Source organism: Zalophus californianus, chromosome 9 (assembly GCF_009762305.2).
Source record: "Zalophus californianus isolate mZalCal1 chromosome 9, mZalCal1.pri.v2, whole genome shotgun sequence".
NCBI lineage: Eukaryota > Metazoa > Chordata > Mammalia > Carnivora > Otariidae > Zalophus > Zalophus californianus.
The window spans coordinates 120,253,949-120,269,196 of NC_045603.1; the positions used below are offsets into that span (position 1 = coordinate 120,253,949).

General features: G+C 38.8%; 1 protein-coding gene across 15 annotated transcripts in view; it reads right to left on the reverse strand.

Annotated features, from left to right (window-relative positions):
* The window catches only part of MLLT10 (MLLT10 histone lysine methyltransferase DOT1L cofactor), a 217,967-nt gene that overhangs the window by 119,356 nt on the left and 83,363 nt on the right, over window positions 1-15,248 (reverse strand). For all 15 annotated transcript variants that reach the window (XM_027593177.2, XM_027593176.2, XM_027593181.2 and 12 more), the window contains one exon: window positions 1,083-1,186. In XM_027593177.2, coding sequence (XP_027448978.1) covers window positions 1,083-1,186 — 104 coding nt within the window. The remainder of the gene's footprint in view (window positions 1-1,082; window positions 1,187-15,248) is intronic.

Here is a 15,248-nt window from a genome sequence, read left to right on the forward strand (position 1 = left end):
TGTCATCAAACAGACATTAAATTGCTTTAAGATACCCCCCACCCCATAATTAACATTTCATTTTACTTCTTCAATCTGTATCACAGGTACAAATAGTAAGTCCAGTCCTCTAAAAGGGTGAAATGACTTGTGATGGGATGTGCCCATAGATACAGATCACATTCTGTTACAAGGAAAATGCTTCTGTGTTTTCCAGTCAAAACCAATGGAAGAAAGGGAATCAAAACCTAAAGTTATGATATTCATTTTTTTAAAAAAACACAAAGCGCTAAAGTTTACGATCATCTTGTCCATCTGTCATCAGCATCAGCTGCCACTTTTAACATTTCAAAATTACAGTAGTATTAGTATATATCTCTACCCAAAAAAGAACTTTCATCTTTGAAAAATTAAGTTATTAACAGAATTTATAAAATCAAAAATCTTTTCCATTCCCCAAAAGGAATCTAAAATGGACTTCTTAAATCCATACACTAAAAGCTCAGGAAATAAAGCATGTGCCTATACTGGCTGCTAGATACAGACTATTTCTTAAAAGTAACAAGTACATGGATTATTCCCAAACTCTAATTTTGAACTGTTGTCTATTATGCTGAATATTTTATTTCAGGATAATCTTTGCCCTTGAAATTTTATGCCAAGAAAAGTATCTAAGTAACTTTTTAGGAAGTAGCCACTATTATACTGTGAATATGATGGTGATTGCTTTTTCCCCTCTTCAAACACAAAGAAAAACAATCATTCATTAAATCCTTATTAATATTTCAGGCACTACACTAAGTTTATCTACATCAGCTCTTTTAGTCCTAACAACAAACCAAAGGTTAGGTAACCAACACCAATATTTTAAACAAAGTGCAACTAAATAAAACATGAGAACCAGAGTTCACTTATTCAAAATTCACTCTGGTAAATTGAATTATTAGAATCATCTTTATTATAAATAAGAAAATCTAAACATAGAAACTATTCCAATAAAATTTACTGTAAATATTTGGATACCTAAACCTTTAACTTACAAGGTATTCCTTTGTACAAAATATAAGAATTTCAGTTCTGTCCAATGATAGAAACATACTTACCATGTCACATGGAAAGCCTGTCGACATCCATGTTTATTACAGGTCATGCAAGCACCAGTGGCTGCTTTGCTTTCTCTTCCTTGTTCATCACAAATGTAGCAAGTCTTAGTATAGAGAAAATAAACAAAATGAAGCAAAAACCTTAAAGTGCTTTATAGAAATGAATTTTACAATTACCTTCAGAAGTCAAGATTGGGTTTACTATCTCACCTGCTTTACTTCAAAACATGAATTCATTTTCTGACAGTAATCTAATTTTTACAAACATGAGAACATAAACAACAAAGACATGAAGAGAGTCCCAGCAGGATCTCACAAAGGCCCAGTCCTCCTTAGGCTCAAACACCCTACACGATAGGAAGAATCTTCACAGGCACCGAGGTCAGGGGCCAGGACAAAGCCTACGATACCTTGGTCTGAAAACTTCCTCACCAATATTCAATTGACTTGTAGTAAGAGTGTAAAAAGAGGTTTGTCTTTTCGTTTCTGCTGTAAATAAGTATACCTAAGGGAGTTTAACACAGAGAGCTGGGACCTAAGAGATGAAGGATGGTCCTATGTGAGTGAGCAAAATTTAGGCCATTTCAGCTGTTCACAAGAATCCCACATGGGCTGTCATTCAGCCTGCCAACCTGACATACTGAGCCTGAGAGGAAGACACTTTAGCTAAGGAGGTCAGAGATGTCTCCAGGAAGAATTGGCCAGTGAATACTCCCACCAACTTTCACTGACATCTGGTCCTTTTCCCAGGTAAAAATAGCTGATAAACAGTACCACCTTTTCATTAAAGACTGAATTAGATAAATGGCAATCTACAAGTATCAGTGTATATAGAATAAAATTATCAGCTGACTAGAAGTTGAGTATACAAAAATAAGGTCTACATAAAATCAGATGATACACTTCTAAAAAGAAACCAACTCCTTTCTGCACAGTAATGAGGTATAACCTAGCCAACTTCAACAGGACCACATGTCTTTTTAAACCTAGAGAGGCTTCCCCCACTATGCACTGAGGTGCCAAATAATACTATTCAACAGTATTTACAAGAACTTGTATCAAGTCAGGTAAATTAATTTAAACTCCTCTGTTGAAAAACAAGGACTCAGGGGCGCCTGGGTGGCTTAGTCGGTTAAGCATCCGCCTTCAGCTCAGAGTCCTGGGATGGAGTCCTGTGTCAGGGGGAGCCTGCTTCTCCCTCTCCCTCTACTGCTCCCCCTGCTTGTGCTCTCCCTCTCTCTCTCTCTCTCTCTCAAATATATAAACGACAATGTTTAAAAACATAAAAAGAAAAACAAGGACTCAGAGTGAACTGAATTACAAAAATTATTTTATAACTCTAACAAGTAAAATCCAAAGTGACAACAAAACCAACCCAGATACACTGCATAAGAGCATCTCTACCCATTCAAATTACAAAAAGAAAGTACCAATTACAATGGAAGAATGTAACATACATTTTTTTTTAAAGATTTTATTTGACCAAGAAAAACAGCGAGAGAGGGAACACAAGCAGGGGGAGTGGGTGTGGGAGAAGCAGGCTTCCCGCTGAGGTGGGAGCCCAATGCGGGGCTCGATACCAGGACCCTGGGATCATGACCTGAGCCGAAGGCAAACACTTAACCACTGAGCTACCCAGGCGCCCCTGTAACATACGTTTTTTAACCTACAAATGATCAAGAATATTTAAAAATGAAAAGACAGAGCAGACTGAAACAATAACATTTTATATAACAAAATTCAGAGAAAATATGCAATGGTCTTTAAACAATCTCTCAATAACTTCGAAAGCAGAGAGTGAAAAGAAAACATTTGACCATTCAATAAAACTAAAAATTATGATGGTATTGAAAAGAAAGGGAAGCAAGGGCAAAAATGAACTCTTGGGACTTCATCAAAATAAAAAGCTTTTGCACAGCAAGAGAAACAGTCAACAAAACCAAAAGACAACCGACAGAATGGGAGAAGATATTTGCAAATGACATATCAGAAAAAGGGCTAGTATCCAAAATCTATAAAGCACTTATCAAACTCAACACCCAAAGAACAAATAATCCAATCAAGAAATGGGCAGAAGACATGAACAGACATTTTTCCAAAGAAGACATCCAAATGGCCAACAGACACATGAAAAAGTGCTCAACATCGCTCGGCATCAGGGAAATCCAAATCAAAACCTCAATGAGATACCCCCTCACACCAGTCAGAACGGCTAAAATGAACAAGTCAGGAAACGAAAGATCTGGCAAGGATGCGGAGAAAGGGGAACCCTCCTACACTGTTGGTGGGAATGCAAGCTGGTGCAGCCACTCTGGAAAACAGTATGGAGGTTCCTCAAACAGTTGAAAATAGAGCTACCCTATGACCCAGCAATTGCACTACTGGGTATTTACCTCAAAGATACAAATGTAGGGATCCAAAGGGGCACGTGCACCCCGATGTTTATAGCAGCAATGTCCACAATAGCCAAACTATGGAAAGAGCCAAGATGTCCATCGACAGATGAATGGATAAAGAAGATGTGGTGTGTATACACACACACACACACACACACACACACACACAATGGAATATTATGCAGCCATCAGAAAAAAAATCTTGCCATTTGCAACGACGTGGATAGAACTGGAGGATATTATGCTGAGCAAAATAAGTCAATCAGAGAAAGACATGTATCATATGACCTCACTGATGTGAGGAATTCTTAATCTCAGGAAACAAACTGAGGGTTGTTGGAGTGGTGGGGGGTGGGAGGGATGGGGTGGCTGGGTGACAGACACTGGGGAGGGTATGTGCTATGGTGAGCGCTGTGAGTTTTGTAAGACTGATGAATCACAGACCTGTACCTCTGAAACAAATAATACATTATATGTTAAAAGAAGAAAAAGAAGATAGTAGGAAGGGAAAAATGAAGGGGGGGAAAACAGAGGGGGGGGACGAACCATGAGAGACTATGGACTCTGAGAAACAAACTGAGGGTTCTAGAGGGGAGCAGGGTAGGGGGATGGGTTAGCCTGGTGATGGGTATTAAAGAGGGCACGTTCTGCATGGAGCACTGGGTGTTATACGCAAACAACGAATCATGGAACATTACATCAAACACTGATGATGTAATGTATGGTGATTAACATAACATAATAAAATTAAATTAAAAAATAAATAAAAGTTGGCCAAAAACTCCTTTGTGAATTATTAAATATAATTTATTGCAAAAAAAAAAGACAGACATTCTCAAGTTTATGCAGAACACTATACTATTTTATAAAAACTAAAGAATCGGCATATGCAATTTGGCATATGTACATCAGGAAAGTTTATAGGCTTTTACATAGTTTAAATGGACATTTATGAGACAGAAGGTAAGGAAGAGCACCTAAGCAACTCCTACCTCTTTTGTAAAATTGTCCGTATCTATGCTCAATTTCTAATGATGCAGTGGTAACTAGGTATCCATGTTTTGCTAGGTGAAAATGGCTTCTAAGCCCAGGTACCTAGACCAGACTTACTGTTAAAAATTTAGAACTTAGGGGCGCCTGGGTGGCTCAGTTGGTTAAGTGTCTGCCTTCAGGTCAGGTCATGATCCCAGGGTCCTGGGATCAAGCCCCACATCGGGCTCCCTGCTCAGCGGGCAACCAGCTTCTCCCTCTCCCACTCCCCCTGCTTATGTTCCCTCTCTCGCTGTCTCTCTGTCAAATAAATAAAATCTTAAAAAAAAGAAAGAACCACAATTTAAAAAAAAATTTTAAATGTGGACGCTGAGTCAAGTTACTTGTAGGGACTCAGACAAAATGAGAAGCAGAATTACAAATTATGTGAAAACAAGAAGAGACCATAGAGAGAAAAAAGACTGTAGGGACCCACATAAAAGATGGAACAGACGGTATTCAGTCTGTTACTTTCTCATTCCAGGTCCAACTCCCCATGTATGTTGTGAAACTGCCTATTGTTGCCTTTCAGCCAACCCTATTTGTACTTTAGCTAGTTTCAGTAAATTTAATTTCTGACTAGGATAAAGTCTTTGGTCTTAACTAACCCCATTATATATTTTTTCTATGGATAAACCAAATTTGTCAAGTATGGCTTGCCCTGTCTTAAAATATTGCCTAATAATCTCACTTTAAGCATAGATTCTAATAAAATCTTGTATCTTAATTAATTATACTTAGATTATACCATATAAACATCTATCTAGGAATGCTCAAGACATCAAACAAACATGAAAAAAACGGATACTGGCAATTTGTATGTTAGTGAGATTAAGCTTGTTCCCATGAACAATTTTAAGTTAACTATTGTGTACTGCCATTTCCAGTTTAGACTGAACTGCTGCCTTTTTAAGTAAGAGGAGAAAAGAAATAACACGAAGGAAATTATACTGCCACTCTTCCACTGTCCTCAGTAAACCCAACTTAATAAAATTGCCTCTGAGCCTTGAGTTGAGAGAGAGAAGGCAATTAAAAGTAAAGCTGAACACTGAAACACAACATATACAGAGAACAAATATAAAGAAAAATAATTTACTGTTCCCTGAGAAAAAGAGAAACAATAGCAAACAAAACAGAATGTGAATACATGTATGTACTGGCGGGTAGAGGAGGGATGCAACTACAACAGAGGAAAGCCAAACAGAGAAAGTGAGACTCAGCTGAGGTACAAAAAAGGGCAGAAAGATTTTTTCTACAGACACAGTTGCAAGACGGTTTTCCTTTTCCAAATGACGCAACTGTCTATAAAAGAAAAAAAGATTAAGTGTTCATTTGAGTAACTAGGATAAAGGGCCAGGCAAAACAAACATACATTAGATATATGCAAAAGCAAATATTCAATGCTTCAGCGGACATGTGAATTTTATCTTGGGGTCTTATCATCATATTGCTAATATACACTAGCAACAACTAAAACAAGGTAGTAAGTCCCTTCAACATATGCCAAGCATTTAAAGCTTAGTGTCTTTGTTCTAAGAAATGAGTCAATTAACTTGATGACTATATACTCTCATCTCAGGTGATGATGATGTGCCCAGTACTTATTTTCTTGAAGCTGAAAAGCCGTTCTGATTTTTCTTCCTCCCTCATCTTGTCACACTAAATTGATCACCATGCCCAGTCAATGGAACCTCTCGTTTATTACCTAAATATGTGTTCCTTCATTCCTAATACTACTCTCCCACTTCGGACCCTCACTATCACCTCTGGAACACTGCAAAAGCCTAAACAGTGTCTAAGTAACTACTCTTGTCTATCTTCCCTCTACCAACCGTCCTTTCACTATCCTTTACAATGGCAGACCTGAGGAGTTGGTAGACCAAGTCTTGATCTCGGTTCAGGTCACGATCGCACGGTTATGAGATCCAGCTCTGCTCTCAGAGGGGAGTCTGCCTGAAGATTCTCTCCCTCTGCCCCTCCCTCCCCACCCCTGCACTCTCTTTCTAATAAATAAATCTTTAAGAAAAAAAGGGAGACCAGAGCACATCCCTTCAAAGTAAATATAAAAACCCTTCAATACAAATAAAATTCAAACTCCTTAACATGATATATGAGGCCCTTGAAAATCTGGTCCTTGACAACCTCTCTCAGCATTCTACATATCACATTCAAACTCCTAGCAATACTGCCCTTCTCCCTCTCCACTACCCCCACTCTTTCTCCCTCTCACCCTCCCTATTTCCTCCTTCAAAGCTTTTGCTCCTTCACTCTGTAAAATTAATAGCCACTGGTGTGCTCCTTCTTTCCTCTCCTCACAGCCAGCACCTGGAGTCTTCTCATTCTTCAAAATTCAGAGAAGCTAATATCTTTTCTAAGATACCCTGCTTCTCTTCAGCCCTGTTATACTACATTAAGTAAACATTCTCTGTATTCTAGAATCCTTGCACATACTACACTATCTAACAATCAATAATTTCTATCTATCTACCATGTAGGAGCTTTATGTATTCCTCATGCTTCCAGTAGTGCCTGATATATAATAGAGCATGCCATACATAAGTGTTGGCCAAATGAATGCATAGCTCCACTATCTGAAACCTAGCTTTTTAAATGGCACTAATGAGGAATCCCAAAATCAGAGAGAATATTTAGTACTTTCAAACTTTTCCACTCAGATGCTAAATATAATGATAGACACTGTTCAGGGCGCCTGGGTGGCTCAGTCAGTTGAGCATCTGCCTTCAGTCAGGTCATGATCCCAGGGTCCTGGGATGGAGCCCCGTGTCGGGCTCCCTGCTCAGCAGGGAGCCGCCTTCTCCCTCTCCTCCCGGCTCATGCTCTCTGTTGCTATCTCTGTCTCTCTCTCAAATAAATGAATAAAATCTTTAAAAAACAAAGCAAAACAGGGCGCCTGGGTGGCTCGGATGGTTGAGCGTCTGCCTTCAGCTCGGGTCATGATCCCAGGGTCCTAGGATCTAGTCCCGCATCGGGCTCCCTGCTCCTTGGGAGCCTGCTTCTCCCTCTGCCTCTCTCTCTCTCTCTGCCTCTCATGAATAAATAAATAAAAATCTTTAAAAATAAATAAAAATTAAAAAAAAAACAAAGCAAAACAAAACAAAAAACACTTAATAGCTGTCCCACTACCATTCCTTTTGAAAAAAAATTGAACGGATGTTGGGCTATCAATTTCTAAGTATTCCTCTACCTTTAAGCTCTTACACTTAAATGACACCATGTTTTTATTGTGTTCTTTATTTGTTTCTTTGTTTGGCCTATTATGATCCTTCTTATACTTATAAACACTCACTTCTTCATGGCCATCAATAAATAAAGACTCTTCAAAAGCATATATACTGAATACATACATCATCTACCAACTACTCTGGAAATTGTAGCTTTCTAAAATAAATGCTTCCTGGGGAGCCTGGCTGGCTCAGTCAGTGGAGCATATGACTTGATCTCGGGGTTGTAAGTTCAAGCTGCATGTTGGGTGTAGAGATTACTTAAAAATAAAATCTTTAGGGCGCCTGGGTGGCTCAGTTGGTTAAGCAACTGCCTTCGGCTCAGGTCATGATCCTGGAGTCCTGGGATGGAGCCCCACATCAGGCTCCCTGCTCAGCAGGGAGTCTGCTTCTCCCTCTGACCCTCCTCCCTCTCATGCTGTCTCTCATTCTCTCTCTCACAAATAAATTAAAAAAAATAAAATCTTAAAAAAATAAAAAACCATTAAAAATAAAAATAATTAAAATAAAATAAAATAAAATGCTTCCTTGACTCTGAAGAACACAAGTCTTTACCACCAAAAACTTCAAAAAAATCTCTATGTTGTCCCAGTCTTCATATTTCGTAAAAATTATTAAAAGGTAACTTAAAGGGGCACCTGGGTGGCTCAGTCAGGTAAGTATCCAACTCTTGGTTTTGGCCCTGGTCACGCATGGTCTCAGGGTCCTGAGATCAAGACCCAGGTCGGGTTCCGCACTCAGCGCAGAGTCTGCTTGAGATTCTTTCCCTCTTCCTCCCCCCCACCCTCCCCCACTCCCCTCCCCCAGCCCCAGACTTATACATTCTAAAATAATCTTTAAAAAAAAAAAAAAAAGGTAACTTAAAGGTAACATATGCCACTCATTGTGTTTATTAACAAAATGTATACATTAGTGAAATGAAGAATTGATGGATACAATTTAAGAGGTCAAAAATTAAAAAAAGAATCTGGTGACAAATGGTACAAAAACTGGCTATTACATATTTAGTGACATGTAGAAAACTTCACAACATACTAAGTCAACCTAGTGAGTTCTCTGCAATTTAGATATACCACATAGATATTCTAGAAAATTTCCTTCCCTCTCATTCATAAAATTTCCTTCTGTTTCTTCCCCCACCCCCCCCCGCCCCAAATCCTACTATGTTTCAGCCACAGAGGATTATTTATTATTCTATGAACTGGCTACCACCTTCCCTTTGTAACTTACTATAATAGTTTATGTTACTTTCTGTCTGGAATTATTATTTGATCCTTTTTTCCACAGGTCAAATTCCTAGTTATTCTGCAAAGTCCTTATAATCTCTTTGTATGTTTTATTCAATTCCTTAGGCAAAAGTAATCCCTCCTTTCATTATGTTCCATAATACTCCATTCAGATTTTTTATTATTACAGGTATCCCCCATTCTTCAAAAGTCCATGCTATGCCACTTCGATTTTACAAGACTTACATTAATACCTGTTTTTGCTAACTGAAAAAAATCCAAAAAGGATTTTCACTTTTATGAAAAAAGGCAAAAAGGGAAAGTGGTGTTCAACATTTGCTTCACATTCAACCATTACAGAGGCAACATGCACCCAGAGCAGCATGAATGGCACTGCCAAGCTCCTTCCCAAGGAACTACACTGAGCATCTCAGCATCAAGCCTCCAGAGCTCTGAACTATGTCTGTAACCATCTGTGCTCTGTCTCGGTTTATTTTGTGCATTTGTTAGCTCGGTGAGTCCTAAGGTATCAGAAAAGCCTAAGAACAGTTATTTTTTCAACCTGGAAATGCTCAAAACTTTTTCCATATAAATTAACAGTAACTGCTTCCTCATTTTTATTCCAATTTCAGCTTATGAAAGGTTTCACAGGAATGCTTTACTTTTGATAGCTGCAGAAACCTGTATTTATAACACATATTATTATTTTTGTACATTATAGTTATATGTTTACTTGACTTTTTTTTAAGATTTTATTTATTTATTTGAGAGAGAGTGAGTGAGAGAAGGGGGGGCAAGCAGAGGGAGAGGGAGAAGCAGACTCATCGCTGTGCAGGGAGCTTGACGTGGGGCTTGATCCCAGGACCCTGAGATCATGACCTGAGCCAAAGGCAGACATTTAACTGACTGAACAACTCAGGCGCCCAACTATCTTTCTAATCGAGAGTGTCATATGGGAAAAAAAAACCCTGCATTTTATGCTTTGAGTTCCCAGTGTCTAGCACACAATGCTTGATACAAAATAGGTCCACAGTAAGAGCCCAATACCATGCTCTTCAACACGCTTTACTACCATCCATTAAAAAATGGTGTCTTCCAAAACTCAACAATCTAGTTTCCAATTGTTCCTATCATTTCAGAATTACATGCCTCCTGGCCACCCCGAATAATCATGAACAGAATATTATTAAGCTTTTAAGGTTAACTATACAAATCAACAACCATAAAAATCCAAGAAACAGAGGAGAGAGCTGACTCATGAGCACCATGAGTTTGAACTGTGCAAGCCTACTTATATGGGGGATACAGTACAGTACTGTAAACATATTTCTCTTATGATTTTAATATTTTCTTTTCTCTAGCTTACTTTACTGTAAGAATACAGTATATAAAATATGTGTTTATCGACTAGTTTTTGGTAAGGCTCTGGTCAACAGCAGGCTACCAGTAGTTAAGTTTTTCGAGAGTCAAAAGTTATACATGGATTTTTGACTGTGCAAGGGTCGGAACCCTTAAATCCCACACTGTTCAAGGGTCAACTGTATAGCACCCTCATATAAGGAAAACTACAAAATCAACTTAATGGAGAGAGATACATGTTTCTAGAAGTGAAGACTCAATTATAAAAAGATAATTCTTCCTCAAAATAATATATCATTGTAACACTAATATAACCAAAACTGTATTTTGTTAGTCCTAATGTTAATCTGGAAAAAGAAATACATAACAATATTTATTCTACCATGTACTAATATGTACATAAAGCCATAATCATTTAGAATAGGTACTAGGGTAAGAACAAACAGATGCAACAATGGAACAGAAAAAATGTCAAGAACAGCCAAGAATTTAGGGGCGCCTGGGTGGCTCAGTCGTTAAGCGTCTGCCTTCGGCTCAGGTCATGATCCCAGGGTACTGGGATCGAGCCCCGCATCGGGCTCCCTCCTCGGCAGGAAGCCTACTTCTCCCTCTCCCACTCCCCCTGCTTGTGTTCCCTCTCTCGCTGTGTCTCTCTCTGTCAAATAAACAAATAAAATCCTTAAAAAAAAAAAAAAGAACAGCCAAGAATTTAATAATGATCTAAACAATATTTCATTTCCTTTTTTTTTTTAAAGTAATCTCTACACCCAACATGGGGCTCGAACTCACAACCCTGAGATCAAGAGTCACGTACTCTTCAAATTACTGTGTAAAACATAGATTAGTCAGTAGTGTTGAAAAAGTTGACTATGTGGGAGGGGAAAAGTTAGACACTATCTCACCGTAGTATAAAATGAACTCTAAATGGATAAAAGATTTCTATCTAAATAATCCATTCTTCCTTCTTCCCTTCCCTTACTCCTTGAGTACATTAGTCTTAAAGCCATAACATGGGTCCAAGCACGGCAGCATCCATGCTGGGGAAGTGGGGAAGTCTAACACAAGTGTCAAAGCCCCCACAGAGTTGGCTTCCACGAGGGTGCTGAGGGTAGGGGTGGAGATAGTGCCAAAGCTTAAGCAAGGTGAGGAGACCAACCATTTCAGAGAAGAGGGAAGGAGTGGTGGCTAAAGCTGAGTATCAAATCCCAAAAATGGTAAAAAGGGCAGCCAATGCAGGGTATATATAAAAATACATATAGATATATATAGATATGTGTATATGTATAATATATACTCATATACTGAATCAGTATTATGATTCTGACCTCACAGACTTTAAAATATAGAGATAAGTACTGAAAAAATATTGATGTGAATGTGTATATAACTCTGTATCTTTTTATACACACACATATTTCCTAGCTATTCTCACTGAGAGGGCCTGGGAGTAGCAATATCCCAAAAATAATAATCACAGTGGGGAACCTGGGTGGCTCAGTCTAACGACTGTGTCTGCCTTCGGCTCAGGTCATGATCCCAGGGTCCTGAGATAAAGTCCCACATTGGGCTCCCTGCTCAGCGAGAAGCCTGCTTCTCCCTCTGCCTGCTGCTCCCTCTGCTTGTGCTCTCTCTCTCTCTCTCTCAAATAAATAAATAAAATCTTTAAAAATAATAATAATAATCACACTTAGTGCCCACTTTGGCTTCTAAAAGGAATCAAGACTCCTCAGGGAAATAGCCAGAGGAATATTGAAAAAGAAAAGCAAAGCTGGCGGCATCACAATTCCGGACTTCCAGCTCTATTACAAAGCTGTCATCATCAAGACAGTATGGTCCTGGCACAAAAACAGACACATAGATCAATGGAACAGAATCGAGAGCCCAGAAATGGACCCTCAACTCTATGGTCAACTCATCTTTGACAAAGCAGGAAAGAATGTCCAATGGAAAAAAGACAGTCTCTTCAACAAATGGTGTTGGGAAAATTGGACAGCCACATGCAGAAGAATGAAACTGGACCATTTCCTTACACCACACACAAAAATAGACTCCAAATGGTTGAAAGACTTAAACGTGAGACAGGAGTCCATCAAAATCCTAAAGGAGAACACAGGCAGCAACCTCTTCGACCTCAGCCACAGCAACTTCTTCCTAGAAACATCGCCAAAGGCATGGGAAGCCAGGGCAAAAATGAACTATTGGGATTTCATCAAGATAAAAAGCTTTTGCCCAGCAAAAGAAACAGTCCACAAAACCAAAAGACAACTGACAGAATGGGAGAAAATATTTGCAAATGACATATCAGATAAAGGGCTAGTATCCAAAATCTATAAAGAACTTATCAAACTCAACACCCAAAGAACAAATAATCCAATAAAGAAATGGGCAGAAGACAGGAACAGACATTTTTCCAAAGAAGACATCCAAATGGCCAACAGGCACATGAAAAAGTGCTCAACATCGCTCGGCATCAGGGAAATCCAAATCAAAACCTCAATGAGATACCACCTCACACCAGTCAGAATGGCTAAAATTAACAAGTCAGGGAACGACAGATGTTGGCAGGGATGTGGAGAAAGGGGAACCCTCCTACACTGTTGGTGGGAATGCAAGCTGGTGCAACCACTCTGGAAAACAGTATGGAGGTTCCTCAAACAGTTGAAATTAGAGCTACCATTCGATCCAGCAATTGCACTACTGGGTATTTACCCCAAAGATACAAATATAGGGACCCGAAGGGGTACGTGCACCCCAATGTTTATAGCAGCAATGTCCACAACAGCCAAACTGTGGAAAGAGCCAAGATGTCCATCGACAGATGAATGGATAAAGAAGAAGTGGTATATATACACAATGGAATATTATGCAGCCATCAAAAGGAATGAGATCTTGCCATTTGCAACGACGTGGATGGAACTGGAGGGTGTTATGCTGAGTGAAATAAGTCAATCAGAGAAAGACATGTATCATAGTACCTCACTGATATGAGGAATTCTTAATCTCAGGAACAAACTGAGTGTTACTGGAGTGGTTGGGGGTGGGAGGGATGGGGTGGCTGGGTGATAGACATTGGGGAGGGTATGTGCTACGGTGAGCGCTGTGAATTGTGCCAGACTGTTGAATCGCAGATCTGTACTTCTGAAACAAATAACGCAACATATTTTAAGAAAAAAGAAAAAGAAGAAGATAGCAGGAGACGAAGAATGAAGGGGAGTAAGTCAGAGGGGGAGACGAACCATGAGAGATAATGGACTCTGAAAAACAAACTGAGGGTTCTAGAGGGGAGGAGGGTAGGGGGATGGGTTAGCCTGGTGATGGGTATTAAAGAGGGCACCTTCTGCATGGAGCACTGGGTGTTATGAACAAACAATGAATCATGGAACACTACATCAAAAACAAATGATGTAATATATGGCAATTAACATAACAATAAAAAAATTAAAAAAAAAAAGACTCCTCGGGGAAATGGGTGATGATTCCAAGACTAGGTCAGGAATGATCCAAGATGAGCCTGAGAACATACTGTTGTGTCAGAAGTAAAGAGCTCACAACATATCAAAACACACAGAAGCCAGCTTGAAGGGGTCCTCCTGGCCAAACCAAATGACAGTAATGGGGAAATGACCCATTAAAATAAAATAGTAACACATAAGTCCATATTAGTCTATACTAATATAAATGGGACACAGAGAGTTATTCCTTCAAGTGGAATGCCATCCTATGAATGTGAAACAAGTGATGGGAACAGAAAACCACCAGTTGCTATCAATCACAGTAATAAACTAAGCCAAGAAACAACAATGGATACAAAAATTAATGGGTAAAAGGCACAAGGAACAAAATAGTTACATACAAACTACTTCCTCACAAAATGCTTTATTATAAAGGGAAAAAAGATTAACTTCCCGGTGAAGAAATCTTACAGACAGCACCTTAACCAAGTAATCAAGGTAAATTGCCAAGTAATGGGAAAAACTGAAATCATGTACCATCTGATAGGATGCAATGAGAACACAGCATCACTTCTGTGATATTCCTGCCAAAATACAAGATTTAATCGTGAGGAAACATCAGAAAAATCCAAACAGCAGACCATTCTACAAAATAACTGGCCTGTAATCTTCAGAAGCATCAAAGTTATGAAAGTTAAGGAAAGACTGAATTACTATTTAAGATTAAAGGAGACTTAAAAGACAAAGTACAATCTGTGATGTTTTTTGCTATAAAAGGTATTACTGGGAAAATGGGGGGGGAGACAGGAATGAAAATTAGGGAAATGCTGAGGTCTGTGGATTAGACAGCAATAATGGATAAAAGTTAATTTCCTCTTTTTGATGGCTGTACTCTGGTCATGAAGGAGAAAGTCCTTTCTTATAGGAAATGCATACTAAAGCATTCTGGGGGGCACCTGGAGGCGCTCAGATGGTTAAGCGTCTGCCTTCAGTTCAGGTCATGATCTCAGGGTCCTGGGATCAAGCCCCACGTCCAGCTCCCTGCTCAGTGGAGAGTTTATTTCTTCCTCTCCCTTTGCCCCTCCCCCCTCCCGGCTCATGTTCGTGCTCTCTCAAATTAATAAATACAATTTTTTAAATAAATAAGTAAAGCATTCTCAGATGTCAGTATATATTGATAAATAACTCTGAAATGGTTTATAAGAGGAAGAGCTCCTTGTACTATTAGTGCAACCTTTATGGAAATTTGAAATTACTTCAAAACTGAAAGGAAAAACAAGTTCTTAAAAATATGAACTTGATGAACAATAAAGGGACTTAAAAACATGAACTAAAAGTAATAAAAAAAACTTTATACATTAGCGTAGAGAAAAATTTTCTTTGCGTGGCATCAAAAGCAGAAACAATAGAAAACAGCTGTGTAAATTATATAAAAACGTTAAACTTCTCAACTAGAAAAAAA